This window comes from Anabrus simplex, chromosome 1 (assembly GCF_040414725.1).
Source record: "Anabrus simplex isolate iqAnaSimp1 chromosome 1, ASM4041472v1, whole genome shotgun sequence".
In the NCBI taxonomy this organism is placed as follows: Eukaryota; Metazoa; Arthropoda; class Insecta; order Orthoptera; family Tettigoniidae; genus Anabrus; species Anabrus simplex.
Genome location: NC_090265.1, coordinates 1,099,596,292 through 1,099,611,721, shown reverse-complemented (window position 1 = coordinate 1,099,611,721; position 15,430 = coordinate 1,099,596,292). Strand labels below are relative to the sequence as shown.

General features: G+C 40.4%; 1 protein-coding gene across 1 annotated transcript in view; it reads right to left on the bottom strand.

The window, feature by feature from the left end:
* The window catches only part of LOC136858149 (glutamate receptor ionotropic, kainate glr-3), a 67,928-nt gene that overhangs the window by 47,821 nt on the left and 4,677 nt on the right, over positions 1 to 15,430 (bottom strand). The window contains exon 3 of the mRNA XM_067137480.2: positions 7,095 to 7,312. Coding sequence (XP_066993581.2) covers positions 7,095 to 7,312 — 218 coding nt within the window. The remainder of the gene's footprint in view (positions 1 to 7,094; positions 7,313 to 15,430) is intronic.

The following is a 15,430-nucleotide window of genomic DNA, read 5'->3' as shown; positions in this document are numbered from 1 at the left end:
TTTACCAGAGTAATCTCAATCCCATTCTAATTATACGTTGCAAGTGACACGGATAATTTCCGGATTTTGTGAAGGATAGATCCCTTCTCGTACTAAGTATTAATTTAGCCTCTGATTGGAGTCCAAAAAGTTTTACCTTGGAATCCGAAGCCTGTCGGTTCGAATGATGCTGGAGCGAAGATTTAACCAGATATTATGGCTTGGTTAAGCCATATCTTCAAGATGTGTTGTGTAAATATATTTGATATTTATTTATATATATATATATATATATATATATATATATGTTTCTGTGTGTTTTATTATTTCCCAGTGATATGGTGATGGGTTTGATTCCAGCTTTGACTGATTTTCTTTAAATGTTAACTTGTTAGGTAAACCCAGGATACGCACATATATGTTCAGAGTGTATGTTCATCGTAGTGTTCAATGTAAATATACATTTGTCGTGGTCAAATGGATCACATGTTCGATACACGGCAATGCAATCTCGTGTGTATATCAGGTGTGCTTATATTGTGTTATAATTTATTTTCTCCAAATCATGACGGTAGACAAAGGACACTATTTAATATCCAGTTATGATTAACATATGAAGGATATCTGGTTCTCACCCAGGAATCTCGAGTTCGATCCTCGGTACCGGAACCATATTTAATATCCATTTGTGACGAGAGCTTAACAAATGAATTCAGTATCCATTCTTTTTAATATCATGTATCAGTGTATGTTGATCGAATGGTGTACATCAAGAATTAAGTATGCCAAGACAATTTCAAGAAAAGAAGGCATACAGTGTATATAATGTTATCAGTTTATTTGTTTCTTTTATTCATATGTTGAGATACAACATTATTTGTGTGGTTCGTATCATTATAATAAATATGTTTAGAATGCAAGCATTGAACGGAGATTCTTCTCATTTAACAAATATTAGCATATTCCTCTCATATTATAGAATCCTACTTTCATTATTTTAGATAGTGCCTATTTTATTTCTTTATCGGACATTCCATTACCCATATTGCTCTACGAATTCAGCCGGTGATCTTATGAAAGTAGGGAGGATGAGACTTCAAGCCTGGTAAGTGACTTCTGGCGGTTCTCATCGGAATGTTCCATCTGTACGTCTGTTTGTGAAACCAAATTAAGTAATATTGCCTTGATATACCTAATGTAAGCCTTATTTTTGTTGCCCAAGTTTTGGGGCCAGTTTCATTTTGTCGCCCAATGTGTTCAGAGCTGGTTCATACTTAATTTGGTGCGACGACTAATGCCCATGGCACGGTTGCATTTTTTTAAAGCCCTAACGGTTGCAGTATTTACTAGAGTAGAGTTGCATCTTGACAAGGTGCTGTCTTTCTGAATCCCAAAAGCGTTTAAGAAGTGCCTTTTTAAAGTCGTCATAGTTTTTAAAGTTGCTCTTAAAAGCTATGAACCATGATAGGGCTCGTCCTTCTAGAAGTTTGGATACTACTCTAAGTTTCCTATCGTCATCTACCCTATTCTCTTCCAGGTAATCGTCGACATTTAACAAAAATTCTCGAGCAGTATACTCGTCACGTCCTGAAAATTTGACTGGTTTGTCATCTGGTACTTTAATAAGTGTTGTTGTGCTGTGTACTTCCCTCGACGAACCAGGAATTGTGACGTCAGTCGTATGTTCTTTGAGTTTAATTTGATTCATTTCTTCAGAGAAACTTTTAATTTTAGAATTAATTGAGGTGTCTAAATTTGTTATTTCATTTCTCAAGTCAGTTTTAATGACTTGTACGTCTTTACAGAAAGCAGCTATCTGGGTATGCGTGCTGTCTAGCTGTCCTGTAATACGCTTGTCGAGTTCTCCTTGCGTGCTCTTAATTAATCCTATCTCGCTTCGTAATTTACCCACGTCGCTCTTTAATGCATCTCGTAAGGTTTCCTGTACTTGAGCTAGCTTTACTTGAGTTTGTGAGATGTTACCATGGGATTCTTGAAATTCAGTCCGTAAATCTTTAAGTTCAGTTGAAAATGCTTGAACGGAAGGAAGAACATTTCTAAGATCTTTGTCTAAAGACTTGACGACCTCTGTCTTTATTTCTTCCTTAATAGACTCTAAGTTTTCAACAAACTGATCCCGCATGTTTTTCAATGTGGCTTCGACTTGTGCACTAGAATCAGTAAGTTTCTTTTCGAGGCGAGTTCCAGCTTCACGGAATCGTTGCTCGATAAGGGCACTAGATTCAGTGAGCCTTTTATTAATGACTTTATCCGCTTCAGCAAACTTAGTGTCCAAGGTCCTGTCAATTTTAGAAGTTAAGTCTTCAACCTTACTATTTGACTCAGTTAACTGCGCTTGAAGTTGAGAATTAGAGTCAACTATTTGTGACTGTAGTGCGGTTATTTGTGTGTTTATTTGAGCCTGCAATTGGGAATTAGACCTATCAATCTTAGCATTCTGATCGTTAATGCTAAGCCTGAGAGCTTCGATTGCTGCAAGTAAGTTATCCATGTTTCCGATATATTCGAATAAGTCAAATACAACAAGTTCTTCGTGTTCGTAATGATTGCAGTCGGATCCTGTGCGCAAAATACAATGACTTGAATCGAACCCTGAATGTTGCGATTATTACTGGCGCATCATCTTTTATTATGGCACGGTTCCAAATCGAGTCCTTGAAGTTGCGACGTCATCTATTATTATAGCACGGCTCCAAAATCGGGCCCCACGTTGGGCGCCATCTATTATTTTACTATCCTCTCTGTACCAGGAAAAGTTGTGGGCAAAGGGCATGAGTAGGACCTCAGGGAGTGGAACTTGGTTTTGGAGCCGATACAGAGGAGGATAGACTCGCAGAGCGAATAATAGATGGTTAAAAAATCTTTTTCAAAACAATTTATTAATTCTTCACCCTGCGATATGATTTTTGATTCAAATCTGGCATTGAAATTAAAAATTTGAAAGTAATCTTCCTGAATTCTGTTCATGAAAATGGCATAAATATTACTGATTTCAAAGTCTTTCATATGTGAGAATATGAGGTATTGAATTTCCACCTAAAGTCTTTCTAAACCTAAGCACACTTATAATTGTAAGTTAATATGAGAAATTAAATTTTGGTTAATAGTTTTCAGTTCTCAGTTCGTCAACCTTGATATATAACACACTTGAAAAGCCTAAAGTCTTTCTACGAGATATGAAACTGAAATTTGAAATTAAATTAATCACTTCTGAGAAATTATGAGAACTCTGAAATATTTGTTCACACGCGGCACTGAAGTTTCCACTGTTCACAAATTAATGCAGAAAAAAAATTTTAGTCAGTTTGTTACTACTCACTTATGGCAAGAAATGTTGCTACAAAATGTCGAAGGATGGACATCTGGAATGTTCCGTGGAGAATCAGGATCGGCGATGTTCCCTTGACACACCATGTTGACGTTCCCGATGAGGTGATGACGGCTGGAACTGGATCATGTAGAATTGCAGCTCGTTAGGGTGATTTTTCGCACACGAAAATTTCACTTAGTGCGAGTAGTTAACACTGACACTGTCATTGACTGTTGAACACTATTTATGGCGTAATTGAAAGAATCACAGTCCTTCCTGTATGAATTACTATTTACAGTCGTTATTGAAACGTTCATAAATGCACAGTTCACACTTGAAAAGGCAAGTCGAGAATCACAGTCTTTGAACACAGTCATTAAGTCACTAAGAATTATTTTCTGCTTATCTTGTTATTATAATGTTATATTACCTCAGAAAAGTTCGTAATTTTCACTCAAATTACTGTAAGTCGTATACTGACGTGGCATGAATAAAGGAATACAGTTCGATACCCGAAAAGAAATGAGTTCTGGTGATTCTACACATTAGTTTCGGTAGAAGTTCAATGTCATAAGTCTACACGTAATGACATATTCTGTGAACGTAAAATAGTTAATGTTTGCACTTCAATAAGTTCACTCGTATTACATTTTTAAATGTCTTTAGGATTAGACTATAGTCGCGACGCGATATACTAAATATAGTGCGACGTCTTTTATAATTCTGTCGGCGATATAATTTCGCGTTCCGGAAATACGACGGAAAGTACTTTCACCGTGACTGCGCGAACATACTGTACGCGGGCCGGTCTCTCCTCTGTCTCACTCACACAGCTGTCTACTCGTCCTTGTACTGGCTTGCTGGCTGGCTGGCCTTGGCATATATAGATACCAGCGCCGGGAGGGGTAGCATCTCTCTCGGCCATGTGACCGTGATTACGTAATTTCGTTGAAACTTTAAATTATTATAACTCAACAACCATGGGATGAATTAATTCGAAATTCACAGGGATTAACTTTTATGACGTCCGCTATAATTCAGCGTTTGTCCCGTTGAAATTGGTTAAGGTGTTAAAAAGCTGGTAAAAGAAAAATTCTTTCGAGAAATATCTCTAGGGGAGGTGAGCTTCAAGCGACAGGTGACGTCACTTGACTCCGCCTAGTGCACTCGTAGGGTCTGGCACATACTGGAACATTCTTTACATAGATGTTCGTACGTCGGTCGGATCTTTTATGCTGAAGTAATGTTTCTTTCAATTAATATGGACCAGGACCTAGGCTTTCCTGGTACATCTTCCCCTTGGTTGGACGAAAAGAAAATACGCAGGATTTTCTTTTCCAGGCTTACGCACTATGGCCAATGGATTCAAGTACTTAGTTACGCAAGGCGAAATTATCCCATCATCTGTCATTTTATGAATTAAGTTACGAACTTCTTCTCGATATTTCTCGGGTACGGGATATGGTTTCTTCTGATAAGGAGACAAGTCATTTACATCAAGATGATATTCATAGCCAGCTATCTCTCCAGGCTTGTCATCGAATACACATGCAAATTTCTGTAGAACGTCATTTTTAGCCTCCTCCAATTTTAATTTAATTTCCGGGTCTTCAACCACACTGGCTATTGACATTATATAGTCCGGACCTATGATGGAGTTCTCATTGAATAGGGACTCTGCATCGTCCTCACTTTGGTCACCCTTTCTACTTTCCGCTACGGCTGGCGCAACCTCACTTACAGCGGGCTTAATAATGTCACCACCGGCTTCTTCGAAACGGGCTCCCTTCTCTTGAACTTCCAGGTCACTTCGTCCTACCAGCTGTAGTCCTACGGAATTATTCTTGAATCTTACGAGGTTGGCATCATAGTCAATGGTTCCTTTGTATTTGATCATAAAGTCTGATCCAAGTATTAAGTTGAAGTTAAGACGTGATACTACCAAAAATATGTGTTCGAATGTCTGACTGTTAATTTCAAACTCTAAAAATGCCTGGGATTTACATTTAACAATTTTAACAGGAACTATCCCTTTTACTTTCATCTGAGCTGCAGGCAATAACAAAACATTGTTCTGATCTTTAAGCGAGTCTACAAGCTTATCAGAAATTAAAGAAGCTTGCGCTCCAGAATCGATGAGCGTAATCACCTGTAGGTTGCCTGTGCGTACTGTTATGACAGGTAGTGAACGTGTAATAATTGGCCTTAGTGTTTGTGCGTCTTCGAATAGTAATTCGGAATCGTCAATATGCCAGTAATTGATAACAGCAATACAATAATTTGAAATTTCGTCCTCATCGTGTTCTGTAGTTAATCTCCCTATTGCGAGATCGGCGTTTTTTTTAATAGCGCCTGTTGATTCAGGATCAGGTGATCTTTGTTCTCTTGGTCCGAATTGACGTTGGTATTCCAGGGATGTAGCTCCAGGCTCATCAGGATTACGATTTCTCTCCCTGATGTATTCCCGTGTATCCTTCCATCTATTTTCAAGTTCTCGTCGTCTGGACTCACGATTTTCTTCAGGAGTGCTTTCGTGCTGTCTCCATAAATTCCTAGGTTGGTAAGGGTGTCTATCCTGATTCCTCTGACGTCTAAAATTCCGGAATCTGGTTGGGTTGGTAGGGCTTAATCTGCCTTCTTCACGTGTCCTGGGTTCCTCTCTCTCCGGCGGTTTTATTTCCGCAGAGTTCGTATTTATTTCTCGACTCCTGTTAGTTTTCGGACTAGATTGGGTATTAGCCGTATCTAACCTACGCAAAGTAGCGTCAAAATGCTCCAATGTTTTAATGTTGGCAGCGACTAGTATTTCTTGAACATGAGGCGGATATTGAAGTGTCACTTCGTCCTACCAGCTGTAGTCCTACGGAATTATTCTTGAATCCTACGAGGTTGGCATCATAGTCAATGGTTCCTTTGTATTTGATCATGCCTGTGTCGAAATTCTAGGTAAACACGCATGAATCATCAAATTATGACCTGAAAACACTTCTTCCTACCGCCTTTTCATCATTATTTCCGTCTTCCTTTCACATATTTTCTTCTTCTTCTTCCTAATCCTTCTCTTTACCTCTCATTGAAGGCGATATTTCGGTGTACTGTAGAAATGTATACATTTTTTAATCTTCTTTTTAAGTAGTAGTTATAGTACTCATCATTCATATATTTTTAATGTACTCTACGTACGATGTGTATTATATAGAATATATCGATGATATAATTTTTCTTTTTTTCTTTTTTAAGTGTGGTTACTTTTATTAATACTACAGTATTACTGTTTCTGTTGTTAACATTATCATATTATGATCATCAGTAGTTATTATTAAGTGTTCTAGGTTAAGACTGGTTAAGTGTAAGAAAGGGAGTACATACCTAACTTTGCCAAGATAAGTAAAACATATTCTTCTTCTTCTTATTATTATTATTAAATGGAAGGCCGAAACTACGGACTTGCAGTTGGACATCAAACTTGTCCCTCTGAATGACCTCCCAGTATGGAGGTTACTGAATCGACAGTAGGAGTCCCTAGATGCAAAATCGACCCTCAGAAGTAGGGGCTACTACCTGTAGGAACCAACACACTGTGCGAATGCAGTGACATCCAGCAGACTAGGTAACCTCTGCGCTATTCAAGATCTGTTCTAAGTCAAGGAAGAATTTAACTTCAGCTGGACAAGGAAAGACGAAGATGAAGATGTACGTACACAGTGGTAATAAATATGGACAACAATTTTGAATCAGTAAATTAAAATATGATAATTTGTTGGCTAAAATTTATTTCATCTACCTTAAACATGGTGTGGATAGCATACTGCTTATGTACTCCTAGCTGGTATGTGCCGTCCTCCAGCAGGCCCTCGGCGGAGGTGAAAGGTAGCTCCAACTTGCGCACAGCGATCGAGGAGATGAGAGCTGCAGAATAGGCAGCCAGTACAGTGACGCCGGTGATATACATGAAGAATAGGCTGACCCGCGCAGGGAACGAAACAGGGACTTCCTCCTGAGCTGGAAGAACAAAGACAATATTGTAGCACACAAGAAGAGACCAAGGATGTTCAGCTCAGTCGCTTTGAATTCACGCTCCGTTTTATCACTTTGCTGAAATATTGTTCTTCTGAATATTTTGATACAAAATAAAACTATTCTAGCCGGTCCCGTTAGTTTTTTTTGTTAGTGGCTTTACTTCGCACCGACACAGATAGGTCTTATGGCGACGATGGGATAGGAAAGGCCTAGGAGTTGGAAGGAAGCGGCTGTGGCCTTAATTAAGGTACATCCCCAGCATTTGTATGAAAATGGGAAACCACGCGAAACCATCTTCAGGGCTGCTGACAGTGGGATTCGAATCCACTATCTCCTGGATGCAGGCCCACGGCCGCGCGCCTCTAACCGAACGGCTAACTCGCCCGGTGGTCCCGTTTAGTCGCACAGCCTTGAGAACGGTAGGTAGAATCTAAGTGCTGGCACTGGTAGAATCAAACAACATGAACCAGTAGCCATTTGTAATCCACTGGCATACGGCCATAAGCTCCTACGTATGAAATGGTTGTCAGTATTTGGATTGCTACATGGACTTATCAGCAATTGATGAGAAATATTTCCCTAAAATAATATCTTGAACGGTACGCTATATACACTGACTGACAGAGCAAATGCAACACCAAGAAGGAGTGGTCAGAACTTTATGCCAATTGCAGGGTAGACTGACGTCACTGAGGTATGCTCATGATGTGAAATGCGCCGCTGTGCTGCGCACGTAGCGAACGATAAATGGGACACGGCGTTGGCGAATGGCCCACTTCGTACCGTGATTTCTCAGCCGACAGTCATTGTAGAACGTGTTGTCGTGTGCCACAGGACACGTGTATAGCTAAGAATGCCAGGCCGCCATCAACGGAGGCATTTCCAGCAGACAGACGACTTTACGAGGGGTATGGTGATCGGGCTGAGAAGGACAGGTTGGTCGCTTCGTCAAATTGCAGCCGATACCCATAGGGATGTGTCCACGGTGCAGCGCCTGTGGCGAAGATGGTTGGCGCAGGGACATGTGGCACGTGCGAGGGGTCCAGGCGCAGCCCGAGTGACGTCACACGCGAGGATCGGCGCATCCGCCGCCAAGCGGTGGCAGCCCCGCACGCCACGTCAACCGCCATTCTTCAGCATGTGCAGGACACCCTGGCTGTTCCAATACCGACCAGAACAATTTCCCGTCCCGTCGATTGGTTGAAGGAGGCCTGCACTCCCGGCGTCCGCTCAGAAGACTACCATTGACTCCACAGCATAGACGTGCACGCCTGGCATGGTGCCGGGCTAGAGCGACTTGGATGAGGGAATGGCGGAACGTCGTGTTCTCCGATGAGTCACGCTTCTGTTCTGTCAGTGATAGTCACCGCAGACGAGTGTGGCGTCGGCGTGGAGAAAGGTCAAATCCGGCAGTAATTGTGGAGCGCCCTACCGCTAGACAACGCGGCATCATGGTTTGGGGCGCTATTGCGTATGATTCCACGTCACCTTTAGTGCGTATTCAAGGCACGTTAAATGCCCACCGCTACGTGCAGCATGTGCTGCGGCCGGCAGGGGCTGCCCAATGCTCTGTTTCAGCAGGATAATGCCCGCCCACACACTGCTCGCATCTCCCAACAGGCTCTACGAGGTGTACAGATGCTTCCGTGGCCAGCGTACTCTCCGGATCTCTCACCAATCGAACACGTGTGGGATCTCATTGGACGCCGTTTGCAAACTCTGCCCCAGCCTCGTACGGACGACCAACTGTGGCAAATGGTTGACAGAGAATGGAGAACCATCCCTCAGGACACCATCCGCACTCTTATTGACTCTGTACCTCGACGTGTTTCTGCGTGCATCGCCGCTCGCGGTGGTCCTACATCCTAATAAGTCGATGCCGTGCGCATTGTGTAACCTGCATATCGGTTTGAAATAAACATCAATTATTCGTCCGTGCCGTCTCTGTTTTTTCCCCAACTTTCATCCCTTTCGAACCACTCCTCCTTGGTGTTGCATTTGCTCTGTCAGTCAGTGTATGTTCAGAAGTTTCTAAAAAAACGTCCTTCTGAGAATTTATAAATATTGCTTAGGCTTTCGTCTGAATTCATCGGACAATGGCAACTTCGTATGTCAATCAGCTGCAGAATATTGACCTTTTTCTTGACGTAATATTGAACCCTTTGCACTTTTCCTCTGCGGTAATTTCTTCTTTCTGGACCCGCCACGGCTGCCCTGTAATAAAGTACACTCACCGCATATGTCTCTTCTCTCCAAGATTTGGTATCGTTCACTAGACTGTCATGTGCGGTGCGAGTGGAGGATACGAGGCTTTTAGGCTATATGCTAATCTATTCTACTGAAATAAATGAAATACTGGCACAGACTTATGTTTAAATGTTTTATTTTAAAATGATTAACAAAATGAATAAAAAACTGAGGAAATCAAGTAATAACATATAAATCTGATCAAGCATGTGTGTAACAACTGTGACCGTCATTAACTCATTGTGATCATCCAAAAAATGTCTTCATCCTCCAAATCAACCACTCTAATCTAATTATGGAGGGTCTAAATTTAGTGTCATCATTAATTAAACAAGCAAATTATAGACCAGTTAACTACATTGGTTCCAGACAATCATGACACTCTACAATGTTGTCTGACCGTGTAACTGAATAAACATTCACTAACATGAATATTGAATATAAAATAATGACTGAAACTGGATCCTTGGAATTCAACGGACTTAGTGGCCTCTCACGGCTGAATGTCTCCATCTGACACTTCAAAATTTACATCATAAAGCTAGTTGCCATTGATTGATCTATTTCTTTATCACAAGTTTACAGATTTAATAGTGGAATCAATGGAAGTTAGGAGGTCAATCACCTCAAGTTTAACTGATTATCTAGTTAACTGAACAGCAACTGTTTACATTAGCATGGCATGCGTTGATCATATTTGGTCTCACATGTACCCAAACTACCCGAACAGATGAAACAAATACATAACACATATTTATAATTTCTTGATCAACCATGTCTGGATTTTTATACATCAGAACATAACTGTTCGGTGTACTGTTCAATGACGTTTCTAAATATGTTTGCTACTGAAATGTAAGCAAGAAGTGAATGTAAGATGCTGTCTAATTGAATTGACGCGAGCTGTCATGAACCTAACATTATTCAAAATACAGCAAAAATTCTCCCTCCTTAATGAGAAGAAAATCTATTTACATTTATAACCGCAGTCAATCACCACCTATGCTAAATAAAATAATCAAAGGGAAACACTGCTGAAATTAAAAAAATCTATGCTAATATCTTACACTAATTTATATACACGCCGATTCACGCATTTGGTTATTTACCATACAAAAATACCGAGCAGTTAATTTACTGATTTCTACGACGCGTGTTAATTTCAATGTCTATGGATTTGTTATCACTGAAACCAGCGTCGACCATGACCTTGATGTGGATTTTTCATGGCTGTCTCCTGACATACAACAAATTAAATGAACTCTCATAACAGAATGAAGTATAATTATCAGCTCAAAACATGATGCAGGGAAACCTCTCGGATGACATTGACATCAAATCAAAATATGATAATCCCTACTACATCATCTCCCTTACAAAAATTACTGATGAAAACCAGTTGATATTATTGTTCGTTAAAATGATCTTAGATCAACTGCAAGGGTCAGCGAGCCTTCTATAAAAGTTACATGGATAGATGTCCGATGGTTAGTTGCATGGTTTTTTCATTCATAACTAGGTCCTGTTATCACTGTAGTGAGCACTTTCTTTTATCTTTATTTATATCATCGTAAACCTAAAATAATATTCATGTTCCTGAATATACAAATTATTGCTCCTTTTTTGTACACAGAGCTTCGCGCATTTCTTATACTCTTAATGTTTCTATCACTTATCTGTCAGCTTATCCGCTGGCACAGAAAATATCTCTTCCTTTACTCTGCGGATAAAATTTAAATAAATGCTCGTAATTCCCCGTCATAATGGACCAGTCATTGTTCAACAACCTTCCGCAAGTAACTCAACTCTTTTAGCACAGCCACTATGGCTCCTTTATTTTTATTCTAAAACAATCTCAACTGGTTTCTAGGATTTACGCTACTGATGATCTCGAAAAAGGTGTAGCAATGCAACATAAACAAATTATAACTAGCGCGATAGCTTATCATGAAGACTGTCAAAACCATCACAAACATTTTTCCTCCGCGAAATATTATTATTCTTTTACGCAAACATATTTATTCCGACATTGCAATGGCGGTTACTGGCAACTAATGTTCCTAATCCTCACTTATCCACGACTTTTAATTTAAATCAATTATTAAGCTGACTTAAAATGCGTTATCTAAATATCACACGTTAGTTTATTATTATTATTATTATTATTATTATTATTAATCCACGTGAATGAAAATTCCCTGATCTTACTGTCATTGAAGATGTTATGAAAGAAAATTCCTCCATCATGAAATATAAGTTTAAATCTGTACTGTACTGAAATTCGAGTCACTGCTGGCCAACTCGTTAATTTCAAAATAAATAACATGATTACCGTCATTGTGCGTGAACGGCCAAAAACTATTTATAGGGTGACGACCGTGTTATTATCACTACGTGACTAACTTTGAGAGTAAATTCTGCTACTGATATTTACCTTCGAAAAACTAGCGCCTTTAAGAAAAGTATTATTTACATTTTTAAAATAACAACATCTTGGATTTTGTTCACATACTCATTTGAAGATTGCGGGGCGTTTCATCTGAAGTCCATAAGGCCGTCCAAGCCGCTTCTTTTAGCACATCGTGAAGGAGATACGGGACATCGTAATAAAACCGACGTACACAGACATGATTGCCGTAGTCTTCAAGTACACTTCGTCACATACGAAACACGATCTTGACGAACTTTTCACTAATTACACAATTTATCTTATAGGGCCTACTAGAATCACACTTTTGGTTATCATTGATTACATCTACACTCGGGCATTAATACTGCTTCCGCGATGAAACTCGTGGAGGTCCCCTTTAAACAAGCATCATCATCATCATCATCATCATCATCATCATCATCATCGAAACTCTTGGACACATTCCTTCGTAACTTCCTAATCAGCTGGGCTTTGAAATACTTTCCACAGAGTCAGTCAGTCAGTCAGTCAGCCAGATCGGATTAGTTGCGCTCCTTTCCTACAAGGTTACCTGGCATTGTTTTTGTTTGAAGGTCGGTCACCCTGCTATTCTCGGAATTTGAACTGGCCTGAATGAGCAGCTCGGTGACTGCACGCATTCTTACCCTTTCAGCAACCTGTCTCTCTGCAAAAATTACTACAACAAAGTATCTATACCGTTAACCAATGCACAGCTCCTTTCTCGTTTCCTCTCAAACTAACTGGGGTTGTATTTACATCAGGCGTACTGAATATTATAATTGCTACTGCGTCTGCGAATGATATACTTTATACGGCAAGGCGTGGAATTACTAACATGTTTAAGTTATACTATATTATATTATTCTGAATGAAACCCGTAACTCATTATGCACTGAGACTCTGATGGTCGGAAGTTAGTTGTCGGCATGGCCGATTTAAAGTCATTCTTCTTTTTGGTATTTGTTTTATGTCACACCGACACAGATACGTCTTACGGCGACGATGGGACAGGAACGGCCTAGGAATGGGAAGGAAGCGACCGTGGCCTTAAATAAGGTACAGCCCCAGCATTTGCCTGGTGTGAAAATGGGAAACCACGGAAAACCATCTTCAGGGCTGCCGACAGTGGGGCTCGAACCCCCTATCTCCCGGATGCGAGCTCACAGCTGCGCGCTCCTAACCGCACAGCCAACTCGCTCGGTGATTTAAAGTCAATATTGCTAATCATTGTTTCTAGCTTGACACAGAAATGTTGAAGTAACTCACTGAAGACGTTGAAAGGTGACAAGTAGCACGGACGAACTGACACTGAGAACTGCGGTGAACGCGTTTCTTTTATAGTTGCGTGAATACCACGGGGTTCACCTTCCTAACCGCAGGGATTCTTACAATTTGTATTCCTCCGCTGTGGGGGTGGATATTTATAGCAGAATTAATTTCTTTGTCACACGTCATATCATTTCACCATTGGTATTCTTGAACTCACAATATTCGTGCTTATTCACTGATGAACTTTACCTCGGGAATCGATCGAATAGTGTTTAATTAATTAACCGGCGTGGGTAGTACTACATTTTCTTGAGTATGCACTGTAGGTTGGTGTATTTCGGCAACACGTGGTTCACAGCGCGGCATACTGCGTTACTGCTATTCACTTTCTCAAATATAATTGTAAAACGTGTGATTAATAACAGAAGTTGTACAGAAAATATGTCATTTTATCCTGCTGTCTGGAGCACAATGTTTCTTCTTTAACTTTATCCACACGTCTAAGATTTACTGAATTATCTCAGGCACTGGTTTCAAACTAGTCAATTTGAGCGTTGTGAAAGGCTTAACTTTGCCTGCGGGGTTTTTGACGTTCTTCCACTTGGGTGAAACCAAAGGTGTACAGGGGTGTCAGGTATCGCTCCATCCCTTATTTCAAATTTTCTTTCCCTGTCTTCTGCTCTGCCTTTGTCAAGCGACTGGGAGTGTCTTTATTGTTCTCGACATCCGGTTTTCCGTGAGAACATAATAACAGAAATGGTAGCCGTCGGCATCTCAGTTTTATTTGAGGGATCTCTAAAAGTTCTACAAGGGGTATATTTGTTAATAATAATAAACAATTCCGAGCTTCCTGCTAGGTGCCTTAAAGCTGCCTACTCGGATTAAGACTTCCGTCTCAAAATTTCTTTGAGTTACAAATGCCGAACTTGGATTGAATTACGCTGCGCTGGCTATGTTTGCAACCAGATTCTGATTAAAATGCACACCCATTCTACATAAATTCGGGATATGGGTGCAATATATATTTCTCATTCATACTGATAGTGCGTCGCACGAAGTCGTTAATCAATAGATTTCGTTCCTTTTAGACCTGTCAGGTACTTCCACGATAACGTACACCTTGCTTAACACTGATGCGGAAGTTGAGAAATTTAATTATTCAAGTTTTTGTCTTTGTACAAAGACGTCTGTGAGATGCAAAATGTTTATTTTATAATCATTTTATGATCATTTTCAACCTCGCATTTTACGACTTTATTTTACGATAACTACCTACAGTAGGTTTTTATGTACAGAGTAGGATAGTGTCCACTTGGATATAATGTTCGCTTATGCGGCGGCTAGAATCTATGTGCTGGCACTGGTAGAATCAATCAACATGAACCAGTAGTCACGTGTAAGCAACTCTCACATGGCCATAATATCCTACGTATGAAAATGGCTTGCAGGTCAGTAAGTCACTAATGTGTACGGTGGGCAGGAAAGGCTAGAGCGCGCATCCCTGAGGTACTCCCGTGGACATTATGTGTTGATAAATACTGTAAATCGCCATGTTGACGACAAACTTACGTTCACTTGCTAGGGTTTATGAAATGACTTACAATTGCCAATTCAGATAATTAGTGTATGACAGCAGGGGCTAACTGGCCGAAGTGGTAATGGCATGCTTGGTTTACCCGGGAGGGCGTGGGTTCGATTCCCCGTCAGGAAGTCGAAAAATTTAAGAAACGAGATTTCCACTTATAGAGGTGCACATGACCCTGAGGTTCACTCAACCTACATCAAAAATGAATACCAGGTTAATTCCTGGAGGCAAAGGCGGCCGGGCGTAGAGCTAGCCACTCTATCACTCATACTGCCAAAGTTACGGACAGTGAAAGCCTTTACCTTCTACCCTTCCGGGACCTTTATGGCCTGTACGGAGATGACTTTGCTTTGTTTAGTGTACAGCAATTCTATTGGTTATACGTTCTACTAAGTACTTTCATGGAGACGCTGAAAGTGCCAGAAAATTTTCCCCACACTTATTTTATAGGTCGGCGTATTTGAGTTCAGAAAGCCAGCGCTCAACCTTCTGCTCGTATTTCAGTTTAGTTAAAAATAACCTGTTGAAGAAGGGCAGATTTAGTCAAATACAGCAAGAGTAGTAAGCA